The 24,327-nt window shown below is 41.8% G+C and overlaps 1 protein-coding gene across 1 annotated transcript in view; it reads right to left on the bottom strand.

Moving 5' to 3' along the window:
* LOC110978208 (uncharacterized) overlaps nucleotides 1-23,796 on the bottom strand; it is a 32,978-nt gene extending 9,182 nt beyond the window's left edge. The window contains exons 1-3 of the mRNA XM_022233013.2: nucleotides 22,774-23,796; nucleotides 2,061-4,109; nucleotides 93-161 (exon numbers count right to left, since the gene is read on the bottom strand). Coding sequence (XP_022088705.2) covers nucleotides 93-161; nucleotides 2,061-4,109; nucleotides 22,774-23,539 — 2,884 coding nt within the window. The 5' untranslated portion in view covers nucleotides 23,540-23,796. The remainder of the gene's footprint in view (nucleotides 1-92; nucleotides 162-2,060; nucleotides 4,110-22,773) is intronic.
* Nucleotides 23,797-24,327: the final 531 nt, after the last annotated feature.

Below are 24,327 nucleotides of genomic sequence, written 5' to 3'. Positions count from 1 at the left end.
TTGCAAACAAAAACATTAAACCAAACCAAAATTTAAAATAACATAAAATGTTAACCAAACATTTGAAGTATTTTAAAATGTGCAAAAATTACCATTGCCGCTGTCAGGCACTTCTCGGTTCCACGTTTGCTTCACATCGGCTTCTTTGCTTTCTCCACAATCTCACATTGAAAAGAATTCATACACGTCGTCAAACGTAAGCATATTCGTGACAGTTGATTGTTTATTTTATTTATGAAATGTTAATATCAACAAGCTTTCTGGCCATGTATTTTGCAGTATCATACTAGGATTGAAAAATATCTTTTCTTCGAAAGGCTAGATGAGACGAATGACGTAAGAGAGCTGCTTGGTTTCGAGATAATTAAGGTGATATTTTTAAAACCACCATATTGAGACGTATGTGTGATCATAAACTAAAGGTTCACACTGCCCAATTTTATAGTCTTATTAAAAAGGTTATGAAAAGTCCATTTGTTTGCATGATTTTATACTGTTTTTGCCATTAATTTAAATAAGGATTTTCAGATTTTCAGATTGTGCTCTTTTAAAAAATATGAAAAAAGGTCAGACGGTGTATGAAAACACCCTAATATAAAATTAATGAAGTGATAACCAACTGGACTTGATCGATACAAGAAAAAAGAAGGCAAGATTACGCTACAACTTTTTTTTTACTCGCCACGTTATCAGTGATTCCTTCAGTGCACATCGTGCACAGTGTAGGTGTTTGCGGTGCAAATCACACTTTTTCATACAGGATTTTTATCGATCGTTTACCCAATCAATTTTTTCAGGATGGGAGGTGAAGTAACCCTTTGACAGTGTGGGAAAGTTTTTAACATTTGTGCTTCTTTTTCCAAAGTACAATTTTCTTTACTTATTTTCATTCAATGATCAAATAATGATGTCGAAATAGTGATTTACCAGTTTTAACTTGCAGAAAATGTTATGACCACAAGCGGGCAAATGGTAAAGCGTGTTGCGATAATCAACTTTATATACCATGAAGTATTGGCAAGGAAACATCTTTAAAGAACTGGGGGGGGGGTTCAATCAAAGAATGTGAAAACTACAATGAGGGCATAATTTGTAAACGGCTCTGGAGAAAGCCAACAGAAAAAGAAAGTTTTACTATCATTACCATTGTGAGTTTATTGATGAGGTTTTTTTCCTCTGGGGATGTTGTTTCATGAGGTTTCATGAGTAATTTCATGATATGTGGCACTGGGGTAACTGTTTACTGGCATATCTAGCAGGGAAAAGGGGTACCTCAGTGGAGAGAACATCTTGTTATTCATTCTGAAGCTCCACTTCGTAAAACAAATACTAGCAGCACGTACCAACCAACCCTAGCCATATTTAGAGGAATTACATGGACGAGGATTGAGCCACTTTTTGAAAGAAAAAGTCCACATTTGTCGCAAGTGATGTACTTGTAAACTTCCCAAAGGCCATCCTACTTTCAATGTCAAATTAGGCAAAACGGGTGAACAGCACATGCATCACTTAGGTAGTATATATCTGTGCATTTTCCATGAGTAACCCTTTCTAAATTAACACTTGTCCCACGTTTATTAGAATATAACGTTTACAGGTTGGTTGTATCAAATGAAAACAATTAATGTTCTTTCGAGTATGGCGCTCAAAGCAGATTTTATATTTACCCCAAATAAATTATATACCTTGTGCCCCTGATTGGGGCGATTCAAAATACAGTGCTCCACCAAGAGGTTGCCACTGAGAGGTTATTTTTCAAATCAACTGTCGCAATAAGATTGGCGCCGCAGAAAGAAGAAAGAATTCATTAAAATTGCTACTCGAAACACACTCACGAATCTTCTTTCCTGAGAGACTTTAGGAACATTTCAAGTTTCCCTCTCGCAGCCAGCGAACAGAATTTGCAGACCATTTCCCACACCGCGAAAAACTGCCTCTTCGTGGCAACCTCTTGGTGGCGCACAGTAATTCGAATCACCCGTATTAGATCACACACCCTTTCAGTAAAGGACACAAGGTTACCTGTCTTACTATGAAAGAGCATTCTCCGAGGTTCTTACCATTCGAAGGAGAATCCTGTTTGTGACAGCCGGAGTTGTAAGGCCGGACCACAGAAACCACAAAACGGGAGCCATTTTGGACCTTACTGTCGCCATCTGCATGCTGACAGGATTGTAAGAAGCGACTCTTGGCGCTGGTGGCCTGATTTTTCTGATCCTCACATGTACAATCTAGCTTGCCGTCAACTTTTGTCTCCAGTTGTTGACAATGTGACCTGTCTTGTTCATCTGATGAGTCCGACTCCACAGAGCTTCGGACTGTCTGCACGAATAATCTTGACGTGTGTATATCTGCACTGTCCTCTTCGTACTCTAAGAAGCGTGATTTGATACCTTTAAAGTCTGGAAGTTCCTGGACTGTGGCCTCTTCTGACAGGTCTGCGCTGTGGTCATGTGAAGGCTCGTCGTCGCCTTCAGCTGTCACCGACAGCGACTGATCTACATCCGGCATTGTTTCCATTGAATCCTCTTCAGACCCGTCGTTTACCGATGAATCAGTACCGGTATTTGGAGCTGATGCCGTGACCGATGAGTATTTGTTGCCGTTTGAATCACTTGAATCTTGGGTACATAGCACAGACAAAACAGCTTTGGCGCCTCCTGCTTCAAGGAAACGCTCCTTGGCACTCTTTCTCCCACTTTCAGACTCCAGTGCTGAGATAGGTACAAAAGCCATCCTTGCGTCAGATCCCTCTATCTGCATAGGTTCAAGAGGGGACGGATGAACCCACCCCTCAGCTCTTAAGAGGTCACCACTGTCGACAGCGGCAGGGGAAGACGAGTCAGGAGAGTCACTGTCCTCTGCATCCCCTTCTGACCAGGCTCGACGTGGAGTGGACAGCGAGATGTCATCCTCGGTCACCATTCTTGCATCGGGAATGTCCATGCTGAAGTGGCGAAACACTCGAGGTCTCTTAGGCGCGTTCATGCGCTCGTGATCGAGGTCGTAGCACCTCTCCACTTCGAATTCACGAGGAGATACCTCGGGGGAAAACGAAACTGATTTCTTCCGGCCTGGTCTTTCCATGCTTCCGCTTCGCTTTAGGATTGATTTGGCACCAGTGTGCTTTCTTTTGACACCGTGGCCGGCACTACAAGGTGGAGAGGGTGGGGCACTCTGTGAGCTCTTTGAGCACGGGGCAGGAAGTATAGGGGGGATGTCCAGACTCTTTGGTCTGATTTTGATGATTTTTCGGATACAAGCAGTTTGCCCATTATTTTTGTGGTCTTCGTCAGCTATTTGTTCTTCAGAGCCACTGAGCATTAATGGTGGAAAGCAAACCTCGCCTGTAATAGTAGAAGGGACATCCAAACTGTGCATTCTCTTGCCTTGAATGTCATCCATTTTATCTCCAGCCGTGGATGGCAGAGATGGCGGAGTAGACACTTGGCATGACGCAACTCCCGATTCATCTCCAGCCAGCAAAGAATGTGCTCCACTGGTCACACTCAAACCCTCGCTCGGCCCTAATATCAGAGGCCTATCAGAACTGCCAACAGCCATTTCACTTACCCAAACGAACGGGGTATGGCGATCGCCGCTTGAATCTGCAACACCTTCCGGATAAGCCTCTTCTCCTGCAATTACTGGAGGAACACCAAGGCTATGCCTTCGATGTCGTTGCAACCCCTGCAGAGCAGAAGAGTCTTGCTTCTCCGTAGTTACTTTATCATTCGGTAAAACTTCAGTTGTAGATATTGATGGCACGTTCGAAATGTCTGGACTGTCGTTAATTGCTTGTTCTTTGGCAACAGCACCACTTTCGGCTGGTGAGGGCTCATCTTGTGATATCATAACGGTGTTTGACTGACAAGCTGCATCAATAGGATGCCAATGGGAGTCTGATCCAACTACTGCTAAGGAGAACTCAAGCCTGGATATTTCTTTGCTCGTCGATTCCTTCAACTTGCTTGGGGGAGGCTGAGATGGAGCGTAAGGTCCGATAGGAATGATTCTCTCTTCAACAATAGGTTCGACTTGGATGGAAGGCACTCGTCTCGTTGGGAGTAAAGTTTCCGTATGAGGTTCGGTCTTGTCTGCCAGTTCACCTAAGACAAATTAATTTATACTGTAAGTCAGAAAAATTCTTGGTTAATGATAACGCAGTTTTTGTATTTGGACCGAGCTTGAACAAGCGACGGCGTATTTTCCATCACATCGAGGATCCTTTCGTGTGAATTCACCACTTGCGTGCACAGGCTCATGAATCATTGTTATAGAGGTTTTTCACGTGACGTAATATGATGGGCAAAGACATTCAGGAAGCGCACCATATCCGTGGAGACGCTTGCCTTTTCGAATCTGTGTATTTCTATCGACGATTTCATGTACGTCAGAATGTTGAGAGCCTTCGAAGGCGTGCGCGTTTCCGCGTACATCTGTGTTGAATTGAATGCTGACCCTCAAAAATAACGTGATTGAAAATCCTCTTCAGAATTATTCTGTGGTATAATGTACGATCAGCACTTGTGCGCGTAGTCCAGATTCTGGCCGTAGTTTTTCGTTTCTTTCACCACTCTATGCAAAACTTCATACACCTACATGTACGTGTGTATACATGGAATGACGAGAGTGCACATCTCGAACAAACAACGATCGTCGAAGGTCAAAATTAATTAGTTAATATGAATACGTATGTTTGTCTGCGCGTAATGTAATGCTTATCACGTATGTAATAATTCCAGAATTTTCTGATCAGCTCAGACCATAGCTCTATGGCTAGGACACGCAGTGTGATATTTGTGGGCAATGCTGGCGTACAAATTGACATTTGTCCCGAAACAGAGATATTTCTACCTCTTTCTAATAGAGATATCTTTATGTTTAATAGAGATATTTCTATTAGAAATAGAATATCTCTGACTTTGCACGCCTAGAAAACTGTTTAGGGATTAAATGTCAACTTTGCACGCAGTAGGCAATGATAGTTACCCATCAACTTAAACGTATACGTTCAAGTGGCCAACCTTACAAATGAGTTCGTTGACAATCTTTCATAATCAGTGAGGTTACACATGAACAAGTTTTTCTATTTCTTTTTGTACATTCGTGAAAACACGTATTCAATTCAGGGTGCAGCAAATAGTGCAATTGCCACTCGGGCAAAGCCAACATGAAATGTCCAAACACGCATTCGCGTTGTCTAACGTGTTCCATTCAAGCAAGCAACGCTCGTTTTGCATTTTACGCTCACGTTTTGAAACTGAAACGCATTTTGCGTCAAGTAAATTACGTACGCAACATGTGGGCGCTATAGAGCAGGTGCTATGTATACCGTATCCGGTTAAACAAATGCATTTCGCATGATACGTGACACCCGCACAGTGCTCAGCGTATGTGTACCAATCATTACAACTTTAGCAGCGTGTGGGAGGAATACAGTTCCCCCAGAAAATTTCCATAGAAGTTGAGCAAATGGACTCGACTGTGTTCGGGACATAGAAATCATGAACTAGAGGGGGTACGGGATACGTAAAATTGTCTAAAGACGCACAAGCAACTTGAAACCCCGCGGACGCCTACGCGGTCGTGTGAAACGCTCACAAGTGCACTGATGAGACGACGCACATCTCAATGATCTTAGAAAAGTTTAAAAAGCTTTAAGCGCGCAGAAGACCACGGACTAAACCGCGTGTGCGCGTAATTGTGTGCGCGTGAACAATGCAGCGTAATCAAATAACAAGTCGCCCTGTTATGGGGCCAAATTTGCGTAAGAAAAAATAGGCCTCGGACCTCTAGCTTTACTATTACATAATCTGTATTGTTTGGGATCGAGACTCTGTGTATGTAACTGCCCTCTATCGGTGGATAATACACTGCCATTGTGCGCAGGCTGGGAAAACGCGCACAACACGAACACAGACCAGTGTCTGCTAGGCTTGCGCACGAGCCCCGTAGCCTGCCTCTTCTTGCAGATCAGGGTGCACTTCAGCTCGAGACGAACATACTGAGATGATTATAATAGCGATTAGAACCAATCGCTATTATAATTCAGTATTAGTATAATTAGTATAGCATAATTCAGATGTTTTAACGTTGCCAAAACGTTTCACCTGAATGAACATTACTGATGTAGTTGTAACCTTTCCCCCATGTTTAACCTCTGCACTCACAGATTGACAAAAATAAGAAAGTCGTCATTATTGATGAAAAACCCTTAACGAGTGTAGCATCTCAGAACACTCGTGATTTTTACGAAATGTCTTGGAAAGGCTTAATGCCACAATTCAAAAGCTGATCGGAAGAAAAACACATCTTCCATTCTGTTTGGTAGCGGGGGAGGTACGTGACAAACCATCGAGATACAATGTATGTAACTAATAATTGATGACTTCCTTCCACCGGAAATGAGCTTAAGATAATCATTAATACAGTATTAAGAGAATTGCACCCCTTCACCCCAGATCATCCCGGCCATGAATCCCACACACGCAGACATGCAGAAACAAACTCTCACACCCAGACACAACGCCATGGCACCCTACATTATGTGGACTTCTTTTGTGCAGAGGTCCACACTATGTCTGCCACGCCTACACACAAAAGTCCAATGGGGATATGCTATTGGTATTCACAAAAAGGTTGGGTATTACAAAGAGACCGTGAGTGATTTAATTTCCTCTAATCGTGGAATAACAAAAACATGTGGATAACGCGTGAATGCAATTGGAGGCTTGCAAAAGACACATATTTCAACGAGGCTATAGCCGAATTGACAGGATAAGTCTCACTGTTTCCGTTCCAGAATACAGCACTTCGTGCTCTACAATTTAAAACAGAAGAACACGCATTTTCTAAATAGCAACGATGATCGTTTAACAACTTGACACTGATAACAGCGCAGCCCGTATCCTTTCCAGCTTCGTTGACGTCATCACAAACCCCGGCTAGGGGCAGCCCTTCCTCATGCCTGGCAGACGGTATGCACATTGTCAAGTTGGCTTTGGCTGTTATTGAATAGTTTGAGATGTTTGAGGTTGGACCAAACATCTCAGGTATTTCGATTTCTCTTATGGATGGGTTGTCCGGTACGGGAACTGTTAAATTTACAAATTGCATGAATAACATTTTTAGCATCACTCCATAATAAGTTAAGTGGAACTGTATACAGTACAGTTCAGTTATGACAGTGACGATTTTATCTTGCAAATTTAAGCACCCATTGCACAAGCACCCCTCGGAGTATTCCGTTTGTTATAATAAGGATCTTTCGGGAACCAAGTATTATGTTGTTGAAAGACAAAAGGTATTATGGAATGGTAGTCCATGTTGAGGTGAACATGCCACATTATAGTGAGGACGGTTGATGCTGGGGATAAAATAGACAGTAATGAGACCTGCAAATTAAGAAAAAAGAAAATGCCAACGGTACGACGCTTATCACAAAAGAAGCTATTCGGCCGCGTTAGAGTACCATGTTCACTTCTGTTTGAATAGCTTGGTATGCATGTTTGGAGAAACACGGAGATATGAAACTACCCTTTTGGTTTGAATATACATTTCGTTATCTTATTTATACTCGTGTTAAAAGAAGGGCCCGTACTACTTATCTACAACCGCTTTAAACATTGAGAGAAGTCTGTTGATGTTAACATCTGCGATCAATTTCATACCTAGAACGACCTGGTGTTTCTGGTCATGGTGAACGTGCGTCCATCTCTCGACAGGAGCTAACGGCAATGATTATTGGCAATAATGGATGGATTCGGATGCAATCTTAACCTCGCTTCCCAGCAGGATGAAATACGTCATAGGCTGTCGATGAATGCAACATGCGCTGCTATAGCTGCAAAGTGAACTCTGAGTTTTAAATTGCGACGAGTGGAGATGTGACAACCTTTTTTATCATTTGGAAAACATGCGCCCGAGGGGTATCACCACAAGGACAGAATAGTGATACCAGAAACTACCAAACGCAGATGGGGATCTTATCTCGTGAAGGAAGATCTACAGGCCATCAAAGAATGCCATGACGTCATGGGAACGGTTCAGACTTCATCCAACTGTAGGGCTCTTTCGTCAATTAGGATGCACAGATGTAGAGTAAGTGCGACTCCACAGCTAGCTCGCACGGGTGAATTGTGCCACAGAGCGAAGTGGCAGCCCTGCTTGCTGCATGTGGAATATGACTGGATGGCCTGGCCTTCGACTAATATCAACTAAACACTTGTCGGCTTGACATGCGTTTAATTAACAAGCGGAAATTTCAGATACAAATAGCGGTGTGGAGGGCCTTTGTAAGAGCAATACTTGCAGTACCTATCGTGGAGAAACCACAACCGGAAACAGGCCTGGAATCTTGGAATGATAACTAGGTGATAAATCCGGCGGGAGATAGCCGACATATACTGTACATTTTGCATCACGATTTTAAAGGGATAATTTCTGTTCGATATAAGCCCGTGATTGATTGCAAAAACCCCTATTTTGGTTGGATTCTGGTATACCCCGACAGGCTTAATAAAACGAATCGTTAAAATGTGATATTATTGATTTGCATCGTTTAAACGCAGGGAGCAATTACAAATGCAGACTCGACGTGAATCACATTCTTTATTGTACATCAGAAGTTGGCTTTCGTTATCAAAGGATAAAATCCCGAACCGTTTTCTTTACCCTCAGTCACACCCAAAGTAATGTCAAAAATAAGGTTTGAGGATCGTACGGTCAACTGCATGACGTGGAAACTGAAAGTTGGCTTTTTGCAATTTGGCCACAAGGTCATTCGTTTTCTTGTAATTTTTATTGCTTCTTCTTCTTAACAAGTTCCAACCAAAAGCCCATTTACTTTGTATACAGTTTTCTTCGCAGCACTTTGGTCACTTCACAATCATGCATTTTCAACAATGCGTAGATGATCCTAGAACAATGATGCCACGATGACGCTATTTATCACTTATTTTTCAACCCATTGACATTTTAGCAAGGTTACACTAACCAAAGACCTATGCAGAAAAGATACCAAAGTAATGACGTCCCAATGACATCCTTTTAATGGTTTATTTTTTCCCCACTGCCTGTGTACACAGATTTCAAGGCGCATTTTAGTTAGGTTTATAAATCTGGTTAACTTCTTTCTTGGTAGACCTTTAGACAATCATCCATGGATGGTCCTAGAAGAAATCTGACGTCATCAGGGGGTCATGTGACATGAGATTAAAGGTGCCGTCTTCTCTTCATGGGTTTTGTACATTTTTCTCAACAGCCAGACTTAGGCACTGTTATCATTCTCTAACTGACTTTATATTAAGTGCACACTCTTAGTCCGACAGCTAGAGAGGGTCTAAGGATAAAATCGTCATAATGACGTCAACGGGTGCCACGTGACACGGAATTAAAGATGCAGACTTCAAAGCTTTATATATTCTGAATTACATAAAGCCACTTGACATTAAAAGTGCCCCTTTTAAATCACCACGTATCTCCTGAAGTACATGTCCGATTGGGTTGAAACCTTGCAGATAGCTAGGAAGAGAAGTTTTATAGACGAAACTCGACATCATCAGGGGACGAGTCAGGTGGCATTAAAGGTGATAGGCCTGTGCTGGGTACCCGGGTACCCGGATACCCGCCCATCGATTTCAAAACCCGGTTCCATTTTTCCGGGCCGGGTACCCGCAAAAAAGTAAATAAATTAGGAACAAACATTCATGCATAAAATGCCTGTGAAATTTCTTACTGAAGGACAGACTTCATGGAAAACCACCGTGCCGATGAAAACCAGGTCCTGCGGTCATACATGAAACTTGAATGTGGAGATCGACAGCTAATTTTGTTACCCACTCCGCCCATTGTACCGCAAGTCGTTTTCCTAGTTCCTGAATTTCCTAGTTCACAAGAGCGAAAAAAAACAACAACTAAAATTCACGGGCGATAGGTCACTCGCTACGTGTGATTTTGAATATTTCTTTAAATTGAATAATCATATAAACCTTTGCATCTAATGTCTGCTTAATCAAAATGACTTTTTAGAGTTTCCGTTTTTGTTAATTTACCGAAAACTGCAAGCTTTTCCAACGCTCTCGGATCGCGCAGCGTTACCACGCAAAGTCGTTGCGAACTCAACTACACGGGCGCAGCAGAAATGTATGTGACGTAATGGGTTCGTCAACTGTGCGGTGCGGGGAGGAGGGTAACATTGATAGCTCACTGTACAGTTGAAAAGTCGAGTCAAACTTTACGCAATTTCTACCTTTTTAATTCATTGGAATTCTTATTTTTCATCTAATTTTCTCAAAATTAAAAGATTCTCTATTAGAAAAGCAATTTTTTACAATGGTTTTGGCTAAAAATGGATTTTTCGTATGGTTACTTTTATTTGTGAAGACGTTTTTGTCTCGATCCTAAACCGATCCAGAACTAGGAAAGGTGTCATCGTCACTTTCGTCGATCGATCCTGTGAGTCCAAATATGAAAGCTTCGGTTTTGAAAAAAAAACTGAAGTATATCCAAACCAAAATTGACTTTTGACCATATTTCACTCGAATTTGAGGATTTTTTAGCTGCAGTCTTACTGAATAATTTTCGCGATCCGGAACTAGGAAAATGACTGTACCAAACCCATATGAACAAGAGACCGAAGGAGTTTTGTCTTATGAGGGGGAAGCGCTGTTGATGTACACTTGCATGACTGTATTTGTAACTATCAAACCCTGTCGGCCTAAATGACTTTTGTGCGGAATAAGTAGTGCTTACTGTTTGAATTAAGAGTATTTTTGTCAAATAAAACAATATGAATGAAAATTACTTTATGTCGGGATTGACGACGAAGCGAGAGCGGACTGTGTAATATTCCAGCGGTACTGGGACTCAACACGGCGTGCGGTAAGTAGTGATCACGCACAAATTGCGCGGTTGATCGGCCTCTTTTTATAATCAAAGCACTAAATGTGCGCTGCAAACCCAAAGAGTCAGAGAACCAGTTTAGTTAAATTTTATACGTAGAAATATTCCGTTTCAAAATTATTTTTAAATTAAAGCAACTTGAATTTCCTCAGTGATTCAGCGGAACTGTGGATGAGGAATCGACCAAAAAAGCAGGAATGATGCTTTCTGTATGTACCAAAGCATTTCAAATCCAAGTATTTTTTCATTCGAAAAAAAAGGAAATGTTGACAGGTGCAAGTCATAATACAGTCGGCCAATCAAATGTCACTTGTCGAAGTACTTATACATTAAAATCTTGACAACTGAACCACAGGGGAATGGAGTTATCCTGAAAAAGTATCTATTAAACTAAACCACTTCATCGTGGTACGTACCTTCGTGTGGCAAAACTTTCGTATCGCTTAGTCATTTAACAACGTGAAGCGCTGCTATTTTTTTCACTAGGGCTTCCCTATGTGTGGTCACATGACCTTTCTTTTTACGATCACATGGCCGCTGCAGTGTCAGCGATTGGACTGCTTGAAGGGGACTACAATTGGGCCCGCGTTGCAATCAGGTTAGTTTCAGCGTCTTGAAAGCCAGGATTACGCAGTTGCAGCTACGTTGATTTATGCTACGTGCTGGTCCTCGTCAGAAAAGAAATGAACTTGCGATGACTCGTAACCCTATATAGACCTCCGATACTTTCAACGCCGTTTGAAGCATTTTGGTAGTGGTTTTTTGAATCTGAAAATTCAAAATAAGTGGATGTAATGGTGTGGGCATTGTTCGAGTTACGGTGGTATTTTTGTACATAAAACTTTAAGCCTTTTAACCCGTGACGTGATCGGGTCCGCACGTGACACGACCATCGCTCACCATTTGTGCACTCCACGTGCGTTCCGCGTGTACGTGGTCATGCAGTATCCGGGACATTTCCTTTGAGCGTTTGCAGGTGCGTGTGTCATGTTTGCAGCTCTGTTCTCTTTTCTGACGTTCGCCGTGAAGATTTGTTTTTCTGCTTCATACACCCACAAAAAATTTGCAAACTGAAGGTAACAATTTCGTTTGATAAAAAGGTAGGAGAGATTAACTCCGACATTTAGAACAATGTTCTAGTTGCTTCCTATGTACCAAATAGAACCGTGTTTCGGGCACATGATCCACCGGGTCCTGCGCAATGCCATTTGTTATCAGGCGATCTCTTTTCCAGGTACCCGGGTATCCGATATTAACAAAAAATGGGTACCCGGTTCTAAAAATACCCGCAAAGGCACACCCCTAAAAGGTGAACCTTATAAATCACCACATCTCCTGAAGTACATGTCTGATTGGGTTGAAGCCCTGCAGATAGCTAGGAAGCGAAGTGTTAAAAACAAAAATTGACATCATGTGATGATGACGCCATCAGGGAACGAGTCACATGACATCAAAGATTCATCATTTAAAGCAGTATATCTCCAAAGATACATATCCGATTGGGCTTTAAACTTGCGAATAGCTGGAAAAGGAATTGTCATAGACAAAAATTGAAAAAAGGTGAGACGTCAAGTGACAATCAAGGTACACCCTTTAACGCTCTATATCGTCTGAAGTACATGTCCGATTGATTTGAAACCTAGCAGAAGGTTGAGAGGGAAGACAGGCTTTACCAAGTGTTTAAATCTGGGTGTTTAAAACCAATTGGTAATATGCAGAAAGAAAAGTTTCTTCAAACCTCGGAAATGCGAAAAAGTCCCGTGTTCTGTCTATGAGACAGACACACAACCTCTAGTTTCATATGAAGTTAACAAATTCCGTCTCACATAAAAACTTCATTTTCCCATGAATAAGTTAATATTAATGCCTTTTCACCTGATTATTCTTTTTGAAATTTAAAAACAATCAAAGCTACTTCCATAAAGGCAATAGGAAGGGACACAAAACATGACTTTTTTTAAACTCGCCTTAGTAGGCCTACATGGAAGCAATTTTCTCTCGAAAACTGGAAATGTACAACCGTTTACATAAACGCCAACACTTTGCAAACGTAAAAACGTAATACGTTGTTAAGGCTCTAAAGATTACTGTAGATCCATATACTTCACAGTTCTTTATTCTATCAACTGGAGGTAAGGAACTCATCATACGCTTGTAACGTAAAGCCGAACCTTTGTAAGGGGGAAACTAACCAAATTAGGCAACGGTTTTTAAATGCAGCTGTCTAATTGACTATGACCTTAGCGTAGCTGTACCTTTAAAGTCCCACATTGCGGCGTATTGTCCAACAACTGACTACCACAGATCTGAGACCTTTATGCTGATGGCTTGACGATAACTTAGTGCATGACTCATGCGCATGGAGCGACACCAAGAATTTGTGCATGACAAGCGGTATGCTGATGATACGAGTATCATATAATCATGCCTCAAACCAGACAGGAGAGCAAGAGTACATCATAAAAGCACGGGAACCATCCCTTGGCATTCCTAGAGGCCAGAATTTCAAGAAAAGTCTAGCATGGTGTATATTTTGTCACGGCGAACTGGATTGATTTCGGTTTCCATAGGTGATTTTAATTTCATTAGTTTACTTGACTGTTATTCCCTTGTCTTCAGCATGAAAAGGTTGATTCTTCTTTTTGGCTCTAGGGAGAGACAGCTCAGGATGGTTGATTTTAGGCAGAAAATTTGTGCTTAAAAAAGTCACAAAATCCTACAAGAGAGGCGGCTCGTATAGCAATGGAGTGGCGCTGTAGATTGCCAAATTAGAGAGCCATGTGTTCTAAGCCTATACAGCTGCCATGCACATGTGTGAACGTGTCTCTGGTTTGTCCTTGTCCTCCATGATTATTTCTGTTTGCTTCTTTTCTGGGGTTTGAACTCCTTGACATCTGCCTCTGTTGATAAGTTGCTGTCGTTTCCACGTTCCTGAAATATTGTCACTCTAATTTGGCACGAGATTTTTCCGTCCATTTCAACTACTGTGAGCATTCATTGCAAGGATGCACTCTCTGCGCTTTTTGTACTCTTTTCTGTGGACGTAAAAAATGCATAAAAGTTGTGATCATGCACAATGAACAGCTCCACTGCACCAATTTTCCAAAGATCTCCTAGTGGACAATTTTTAAACAATTCTTTTTTTCTTTTTCCTCTTTTTATTTCTTTCAACAAGTAGACCTACACTCCAACGTCTAAGGTTGGCCCCAAATGTTGTCTCAACTGGTTTCCCACCAGCTCAACAAGCATCACGCACGATAAATCCTCCCGTATTGGAGTGATTTCACAAATTTCAGAAAAGAAAAACGGTAGCAGGTGAAACTACATAAATGCCAATTGTATTAGGAAAATCATAACCTTTTCGGTCCCCAGTATCATAAATGATAGTATTTCTTTTCACACAGTAATTCTTGCCTTGCTTGCTCTTGAACTCTTTAGGTCAGAGACACCAGGAATGCCGATGGACTTGACTGGCATTCTTAACAAATGACGGCTGATCTAATATCGGTCCAAGCTCCGGTCCACAAGGCCAGCTGACCCCCAGCACGTTTGAAGAGTAGGAATCGCTCGCTGATGAGGGTAATCAAGGGAGTTTTGACGACTGACAGGTTCAAAGATTCAAAATCAAGCTGGAGGTCAGACTGAATTAGTTTTTTTTTTTTCTTTGGGAGATTGGTCAAAATGGTCTAATAAATAAAAGGAATTCCAATGTTCAGTTTTCGATGAGTATCGTTATCTTTCATTGTGTACATATGCTAAAAGCGTTAGCTTAAAACAGATCAAATTTTGTCCCCTTTTATGAAAAACTGTGACAAAAAGGCTGATTGCATAGTAAACTACTATGCCTGCATACCGGAGTTACTACATAAATTTCGACTATTGGAAAAGGACACATAAGTGTACAAATGTGTATATAACATTTTAATGACTGCAGAGCTATGAAAGAAATTAAATGATGGTAAGACACATTCTTCAGTTCTATTGGCACCATCAGGTAAAGACAAAGAAATTAAACCTCGTGGTTTTTAGTATAAAATCCTTTTGCATGCTGTTGTATGCAATAACGGCCATTGGCTTAGTGCAGACCAAGCAGTAAAAAAATTTCAATAACTGCAGGCCTTACTTTTTTTTACATCCCTAGATACATCTTTCTATCCAAACGTAGCATCACAACCCAAGAGATATAACTACCCATAGATCATAGGGTACTTAACGACTTCTGGGCATTAACGTTGGCATCAAAAAATTCATTCCCGTTTGGGACATGGTTGTCCAAATTTATCTCAAGTGATTTTAAAACATATGAGATCGTGTCTCCGTACCACCGCTGGTATCCTCAGAATTTCTCATCACTGCATCGTGTAGGGGTCATCCTTTCTTTATGCTTGTGCATTGGGACCATAGTTCCCAGATGGACCGATTTAGATTTGGGAGCTATAAATAAAGTGCCATCCCCTCGACATTGGGGCTGCTGACGGACACATGTGTTCCCTGAGCCCGGTCAGCGCATCAACGCGGGCTGGATCGGCTGCACTTGTCCCGTTCGTTAATGGATTCCCCCGTCAGACTTTGCATCGACCATGACAGTGAGTCGGAAGGGAGAGATAGCTTGGCGGTCACCGCTAAAAATACATCCCGTCCAGGCTTACCAGCAGTAGTTTGTTTACAGATCTGCGGACGATTCCGTGAAAACAGCTGACAAAGGAGTGACAGGCTAGCCGACATGTATGGACAAAACATCTTCGGAAGGAATGTAGGTATAGACCGACGTAGATTCCAATAACATTTCACGACTGGTGTGTTATGACTTTATGAAAGGGATGTGACGTGTCCAACTCGTTTTACTATACTATTGTCAGAGCACTAGTCTTACTATTCACGTTATGCTTCCATTATAAACACTAACATGGGGACAATAAACATGTAGCTTCCGGAAATTTGCATGAATATAGGATGATCGCTAAGTAACTATCCGCTGGCTATCAATCCAACTTGACATTGTCTCAAACAGAGGGCGCTTGGGAATTCTGATATTGTGTCCCTCATGCAGAATACATTCACTCCTCAAACTCAGACATCGAAAAGGGTTATTTTCATTTATGAAGAGCTCTCTCTTCTTTATCTGCACCATCTGTGTACTTCCCCTTCCAACAAAGTTTGCCCACTTCTGTCGTAGAGTCAGCGTTCCGGCCATGGTGGATCATACAACGAGCTCTAGTCGAACTTCCGCCGACCGTAAAGCGAAGACTGGTTTGGTCATTTTCTCACGCGTTCAAACATAGATATATTACTACCTACAAAATACTACATGCATGTCCACAAAATACTTAAGTATAAATGTTTTCAAAACAACGTTTTCAAAAGGGACTAGGCTGTAAAATCACGAGAAAATATGGGACGTTTATGGCCTGCATTCAGTGAATTAAACAAAACTAAACTACAGAATGGGGAGAAACCACAGGATCCAGCTGGACGGCTGTTAAGGTATGGGCCGATGCTATTGGTAAACATCGTCTGAATCGTTCGCGTAGCTGTTTTTACTTTTATTTTATCATGCGGTTTTTATTTAAACCAACCAGTATTTAGTCCCAGGTTATATATACTGTTTTAAAATAAAGATGGATTTTTATTTTATACGCATTAAAATTCTTGTAAGCTGGGGACGGTGTTCATTTTGGCCGCCTTCCACAACATTTTTTTGACCTATTCCGTATCTGCATCCACATTTTCCATTTTAACACGTTTCACTCCTGTACAATTTCAATCTTTGCAACTTACGCATGTGGACTCGAGACGTACTGGAAACAGCATATAGAAAGGTGGTAAACGGATGCATCCGGAACGGACCGCAAGAAACCCAAACGCAATGAATTCATTAGTGCCTTTGTCAGTTGATGGCATATGTTGTCATTCGTGCTAAGTGGGATTTTTGCATTTTTTACAAGTGAATACAATAGCACAAACATTGCTTTTGCATTTGAGGAATGATCAGACCAGCTGTTACTACTAGGCAGTGTTGTGGTCCAGTACTTTTTGAGTACCGAGTTCTCTGCCAAATATGGACCTAGTTTGGAAGGACTAAAGCTGTTCAACACAGGCATTTGATGGTACATGCACAAAGGTAAGATTACAAACTAAAATGATGACTTCACACCATCAAGTCTATGTAACAAAAGTACTCGAAGAGAACTCAGCCGCGTACTTTCCGAGTACTTTTCTTCTTAAGCCTAAGCTTTATAAAACTGGAGTGTCTTAAATTTAGTTTGTAATCTTACTTTTGTGCATTTACTATCAAATGTCTGTGTACTCCATCTTAATTCCATCTTACCCAGTTTAATATTTGGCAGAGAAGCTTGGTACTCTAAACGTTCTCGACTACAACATTGCTACTAGGTTTCCCTATTCATTTCAACCTCCTACATCATAAGAATTCCCCAGAAAGATGCTTGAATTTAGTCCCCGAACATCGTTGAGCTTAACTCCTAGTCTCAATCTCAAAATGCTCCAAACAAAAAGTTATATGATCAGAGGGTTTACAAGGACACTTTGAAAAGTCATGACTTAGTCCTCTTGAATTTTCAGAGAATATTTCTCAATGCTAATTGAGTTAAGTTTTTAAGAGAGAGAGAGAGAGAGAGAGAGAGAGGTGTTCTGGAAATTAACCCAGTTTGCAATCTGGTTTTAGCTCTTAGTCTGTTCGAGGGGTCTTTTTGGGGTCGAATTGGAGCACTTTTATACCAGATTCAAAGTAGACCAGACCTTTTGGAAGCATACACAACTATACGTTCGTAAAATCGTCGGTCTGTGGTCGCAGCTAGCAAGACGCCGGTTTCATGCACGCCCGGGGGGTGGAGCCTATTGTCACAAAACTTTACAGTTTATTGCAGAGTTTTTAAATCTTTCATCTATTCTTTTTATCTCTTTTTGATCAGCACATCATTTCCCTTGTAGAAATGGTGTAGAATTTAACCCCTGTTTAGTTTGTTTACTCACATCATAACATGAACTCATAATGATATACAATTTGGGAAATTTGAATTAGCTTAACAGTGTTGGTTTTTGTTTATTTGTAACCCAGTAATTAGTGTTGGAGGCACGAATCTACGAGACTTGGGGTTATAAAGTTTGAATGTGCGCTGGCATTGTTCCCTGTGTTTCTGTGCAGAGTACATGTTAAATATACAAAACAACAAAGTAGCGCAACGAGATCCTAAACAAGAAGCAATCCATCGCTTCTTTGCGCATGGCAAAGTGAGCGCGTTAGGGAGAGATACCACAAGGTTTTCGCTCCTTGAGGTGGAAGTCTCTATAAACGCATGGCAAAGTGAGCGCGTTAGGGAGAGATACCACAAGGTTTTCGCTCCTTGAGGTGGAAGTCTCTATAAACGCATGGCAAAGTGAGCGCGTTAGGGAGAGATACCACAAGGTTTTCGCTCCTTGAGGTGGAAGTCTCTATCAACGTCCCCATATTATGGTGTATGTAAAATCATATTAAAATAGGAGGATTAAGGACTGTTAGGATTAAACGTCCCCCTTTTCATCTTACGGTGCTTATATGATATAAGCAGAGTCTAAAAATGACGCCACCCCCCATGAAGCAGCTTATACTCCCAATAGTTTGATATTTACTCAGTAGTAGCTTAAATGCTATGTACCGCTTTCCCAAAGTGAAATCCATCTGAATCATACTTCTAGTGTCGATGTGCCACTTCATTTCAATTGAGTAAATCAGATTGTATGGGGGCACACACTCTGACGACGACCAGAAAGACCCCATAGGCCCCCTTCGTAGTATAATTTCATTAAAACTTGGCTAGAACTGGATGAAACAAGAAAAATTGGGCCAAAAAATGTTCTTTGAAAATTGTACTTGGTTGTTACTACGTTGCCGGCACGTGTATGAAGTTCGCATTACGTTCTTGACACAATTAAACTGAGCTAGCGTGAGCGTCAACTCTGCTAAGATGCAATCAAATCGTTCCACGATATAAAAGCCTTGACATAAATTCGATTGTACTACGACCTGAAAGATCACGGTACGATGGTAATATGTTGATTGCTGTGAGTACAGCAGGTGCAGTACGCTTGTAGCAAGCGCGGCCGTCACGTACCCAAGCATTTCCAATATATATTGGCTGAAACGCTGCACTCCATCAGTTCTGTTGGAACGGCATAAAATTCTTCCCTATCGAGCTGCGCTTGCAACCCGTCTAGAAAGATCCTGCTGCGATGCTGATAAGCCAAGACTACGTATGCCGTCTTTACTCGGTTGTTCATACGCTGTCACTGCGATGTGAAGTCATACGACACTGCTACGTAAATTTTGAGCATGCCCAAATAATTTGGCACAATCTTCCTGCCCATGAAGACCCTACCGCGTTGCTATCAATTTTCAATAAGATGTTCTCACCACGATTGGTCACGCTATCCCGAGTTTTTGAAAACGTGGTAAGATCGTGTTTGAGTATGAAGACATTATTGAACTCTAGGCCAGGCGTTCATGCCACAGAACACTCACAAAGAAAATGCAAACCAAATAAAAAAAAGAAAGAAAGCAGATGTTAAGCTTCCAGATAACCTCACTGACGTGATTGCGAGTTCAATGTTTTCAAAGAAACAATTTGCCCGATACAGAGGACTTGTGCCTGAAGGACCCAGACGCTGAGTCGCCTTGCTCGGATTTCCCAACTGACAAGTTTTTGGCATCACCTCCCGGCCGATATGCTAAACTTCTGATGTTGCTGGAAAGAGCAAGGCCACAAAATTAACGGACGATCACTGCAGAAAGATCAACGCAGACGTCACGCGTGCATCTGCCTGAAACACGTCACGGGTAAATGATAAAACAGCTGTAGTTTGATAACATCATTTTCCTCCAGAGCTGCTTTAGATTTTTTTACCTCGTCTCTTTTTGCACATCTCATATGCCGTTCCTGCTGAGCGTAAAATCAAACCCTGGACTGTACGTATCTACTCAATTGCAACTGAAAAGTAAGTCACTCGTTCAGACAAAAAGACATGAACAACAAAAAATAAAACAAACCACAAAAGCGTAAAACACAAAACACACGAAGAAGCAAACAAAACACACACACCGTGTTTAATGTGTGATATGGATCAACGCAAAAGAACCGGGCGGTTTTTCTAGGTTTGCACCACTTCTTTTGAGTCATCCATGATACATGAAAATAATAAACAATGCATATAGCATTCGGTATACCTGCCATACAAGCCAAGACAATTTAGTTAGTTACGGCCATCGTTTTATTATGCAAGTTGTATGTTCATCTTTTATGTAAACAAAAAGTCTTTCCTGAGTCGTGTGAATTAAAATTGATTTATGGGACAAGTGAAGCGTAGCGCACATTTTTTTTTCATATTAATGAGTCTTTTAACCACGTCAAACAGTCCATCCAAAGAGCGACTATTGCCGTTTTGGCTTCGATTAGCAGCGGCAATCAACCGTATTTTTCTGATCGATGAAATGATAAACTCTCACAGAGCGAGTTACAGTATATCTTATGCATGAGTTTATTGTAAGAAGCACAAGATGACGGTAGAAATGTGAAAACTTCGCTTTGACCTGCAGCAGTCACTTCACATTCCTGTTAGTTTCTTTGACGTGGAAGGAAAATGTATGACGATCTAAGAGGTACATTAGCACGGGATAAAAGTACATGTATTTAATGAATTTGTACTTTCTCCGTTTCAGTGACTCACAAAGCTTGACATGATTGCAAATTCTTTGTAAAGCAATGGAAAAATAAAGACTAGCACAAGCGATCATGCACCCAGGTATACTGACTAGTCTGTGTTTACATAAAATGGGAACGGGAAGTCCTGTAATCCTCTCACCTCATAGTAATACAATACAGTACGGCACGTGTCTAACTCGGCCGCGCGTGCCTATTCAAAATACTTCATTAGCTGTCTGGCTGGCCTGCATGCCATCAGCTATCGCCAGCTACCCGAAGTGACATAGTAGTAACCCCTAGAGGGTACCACATCCAGCGCAGACAGGAGATCGGTTACAATTGACGTAGGCACAGCATTGCAATGCCGGGATCCCCCACAATGCTGGCCAAGATGCCCGCGGTGCGTCGGGGGGTGTGTACACTATTCACTAACCTCGGTTTTACAGCGAAGACGGGGCAGTGATTACACCTGTGTATCCCAGCCCCATAAATTATTGGGCAAATTTGCCAAAGCATGTTTAAAGGGTGCCGCATACTATACAAATAGAGGTTCACAGCTGTAATTACGGAAATGGTTTTTAAAAAATTTTTCTCCTCCTTGAGCTAACTCGTACGTATTATCTTATAAGACGTACGAGCGACGTATATCTCGTGCGTAAGAGTTATATGTCATAATATGTCGTATGTATGATTAATACGTACGTGTACGACTTATACCTCTGACTTTATAAACCACAACTCGTATACGTAGCCTACGTCTTTCGGCGTTCATCTCACATGTACGGACATGATTGATAAGACATTGGCATATCACTCTTATTTATGTGCGAGTATAACTCGTACGTAGTCATAATTGGTACATACGAATTAGCTGAGGGGGAGACTTTTTTCATTTTCCAAATACAGCTTCGTTTGAAGGAATTAAAGGCAATGCTGTTTTAATTTCTATACTAACGCATATTTTATGTGAAGGGAAAGACTAATTAAAGCAAATAACTTACAGGAATCGATGCAAGCATTGTCACTGCTAATTTCAGGTGAAATTTGGTCTTGTATGAAACATGGCCACTTTTGGTACCTGCTGTGGAATCTGTTCCCCACACCTGAATTGGTTTTGCTTTAACTTTGAATACAATAGCTAATAAGCCAGCATCAGTCCAAACTTTACGTCAATGTTTCTTTTTTACGTGTTAAAGGACATTTTTAGGAAAAATAACTCAAAAATACGGCCTTAAGGCTGGTTCATACTGCAGGCGAATACCGTTCGAAAGCGAAACAAATTTGACGTCACGACAATTTTGCGGCGGACTTTCGCTTGAGTTGAAATGTGTTCAACTTTTACGAATTCGCAACGTGAATATTTGATCTGCCCTCACAAATTCACGTTCGCTTTCGCACGAAGTATGAACCGGCCTTTGCTTGTCGTCTTTTCCAAGTAAGAAAATCAATACAATATCCGTGAGAAAATACGCATGTTAAGAAGCACACACTAAGAAGTCCTGTCAAACCGGCCAGCTGAACTGTCATCATTTCTGTGAAACAACTTGGCAATGATGCAAGAGAACTTTTTCCTTTTTACCTATTGTTTTGTTCAGATTTTCCGACAAAACAATTGTAGGGGACAAGGCAGAATGCTAGCATTGAACACAGGATTTCAAACAGCACTACCGATTACTACTGGGCACCCACGCGTTACTGGGATTGGCTGTATTCGGTGTATTCCTGACACATTAAGTTACCATCTTGGTCTATTCATTTTCGTAAATAATATTTCATCATTATAAAGGTAAACAGTAAAGCCGCTAGACGATTTACCCGTGGCAACCAAAGAAGCTAAAAGAAATTCACTTAGTTATTAATTCGTTATATTTACCATGCTTCCTTCCAACCAAATTCCCACTGGCGAGATTTTCGTTGGAACATTTTAACATGTATAAAAGACCAATTATGGAAACCTTAAGAACGAAAATTATCCTTCCTTTATTGCTATACAATAATTATTCTGTGCAGGTGGCATCCATGGAGGGAGTCGAATCTGTACTCATTCAGAAGCTGTGGATACCTTTAGCACAGCAAGAGTTTGCTACCCATGAAATCAAATTTAAAAAGCCAAAAAAGCTAAAATTGATGTTGCAAAAATGGGTACGGTATAATTAAGAAAGGTCTAACGTACCATGCACGAGGTCATCAGATTCGGCCGAAGATGAAGCTGGTGATGCTGAAGAGGACGAGTCCGAGGAAGAAAATCGAGGATGTTTCTTAAGGGTCATGTGGGCTGTGGCTCGAGACCTCTTCTGTGTCTTACTTCCCGTCTGACCCATCATTAGTGCAGTGGCTACGGAGATGATCGGCTCTTCCTGTATGCTGCAATCTGGTGAAGGTGCACAGCCCCCTCCCCGTAGCTCAGTGTCACTCTCAGAGCTCCTTTGGTGGACGGTCGGGAGGCTTTGTTGTGGTTTGGCAACCCAGTGAGAGCGATGCATTGCTCCCACCTGCTTAGTCAGCTTTGGTCGGACACTACCAGAGTCCGCAGTGTCCTTTTTGGCTTCTTCCGGTACCTGCGGAGATAGCTTCGAGCTCCTCTTGTCGCTGCTTTCACGGCCACCTTTCGTTTTGACACGCTCATGGGATCTGCTCCGGAGACCGGCTCGTAATCTGCGCAGCAGAGAAGAGTCGCTCAATTCACCTTCAGAGGATTCTGAGTTGTCTGCATGCCGCTGCCTCTTATATGACTTGACAGTGACATCGCTCTGCCATCTACCTCGTCTCTTTAAAACTCTCTCCTGGTGCCAGTAGACCAGTTGCTTCTTACAGAAATAAATCGTCACGGTGGAGACGACCACAGCAGCAAGAGACACTGCAATCTGCGTTATCAGTGCCGAAGCAAGGAACAGCTCCAAGCCGTACAGTACAGGGTAAAGAAATATGGATACAACCATCTTGGTGGAGGGCGCGGAATTGTCCAAAGTGTTGTCAAGATGAAGTTGCGAACAGCATATCGCACTGGTGCGTGAAAGACGCCGCGATATAGTCTCTAAAGCGTGAACGCACAGTGCCTCGATATGCTACTCTCCTTCTGCCCCGGTTTACCTCCAAAGCCGCCCGACGTCCCTGTTAATTGATGGGGGATGTGCACAAAAAATCAAAAGGTTCAGAGTGATCCGATCCTCAGTACGTAAGCAAGTGAACTGAATGCAACCAATGCAATGCGTGGTATGGTATACTCCCCCTGCTTGAGCTATATTTAGCCACCAATGACACGGAGGCGAGCAATGTTGACACGACGAGCAGGCGAGGTCTCGGGTGCAGATGGCATTTGCGGTGCATAGTCAGATTCACGATGGAGTTTTTGTTTTGTGACATATTGCTTAGTCAGGGGCCATCTCGTCTTGTTTCCTTTTTCATGATGTGAGTAATGAAAACAGACGAAAGACATTCGCTTCAAACCAGCTTCAAGAGAGGCAAACCAATAACCCCACCTCTGTTTGATAGCTTGATTGACTTAAAGGAGTAATTCTTCAAGCTGTTTCGTCTTAAAATACCCTTTTCCTAGGTTAGGAACTTGTAAAATTCTATTGCAGAAAACTGAGTACATTCCCTTTTTAGACGTGATTGCAACATTTCGTAGAAGCTAAAGTCTTTGTTTTTCGCAAAGCAGCAGACGATTTGGTTAGCAGATACCATACAGTTCCCAATCTCACGGGAACGCATACGAAGCGTTTTGTTG

The sequence above is a fragment of the Acanthaster planci genome, linkage group LG01 (assembly GCF_054643075.1).
Source record: "Acanthaster planci isolate LZ-2023a linkage group LG01, COTS_SCS, whole genome shotgun sequence".
NCBI classification, from domain to species: Eukaryota; Metazoa; Echinodermata; class Asteroidea; order Valvatida; family Acanthasteridae; genus Acanthaster; species Acanthaster planci.
Note: the sequence above shows the minus strand (reverse complement) of the source record. Positions and strands in the feature narration are given on the sequence as shown.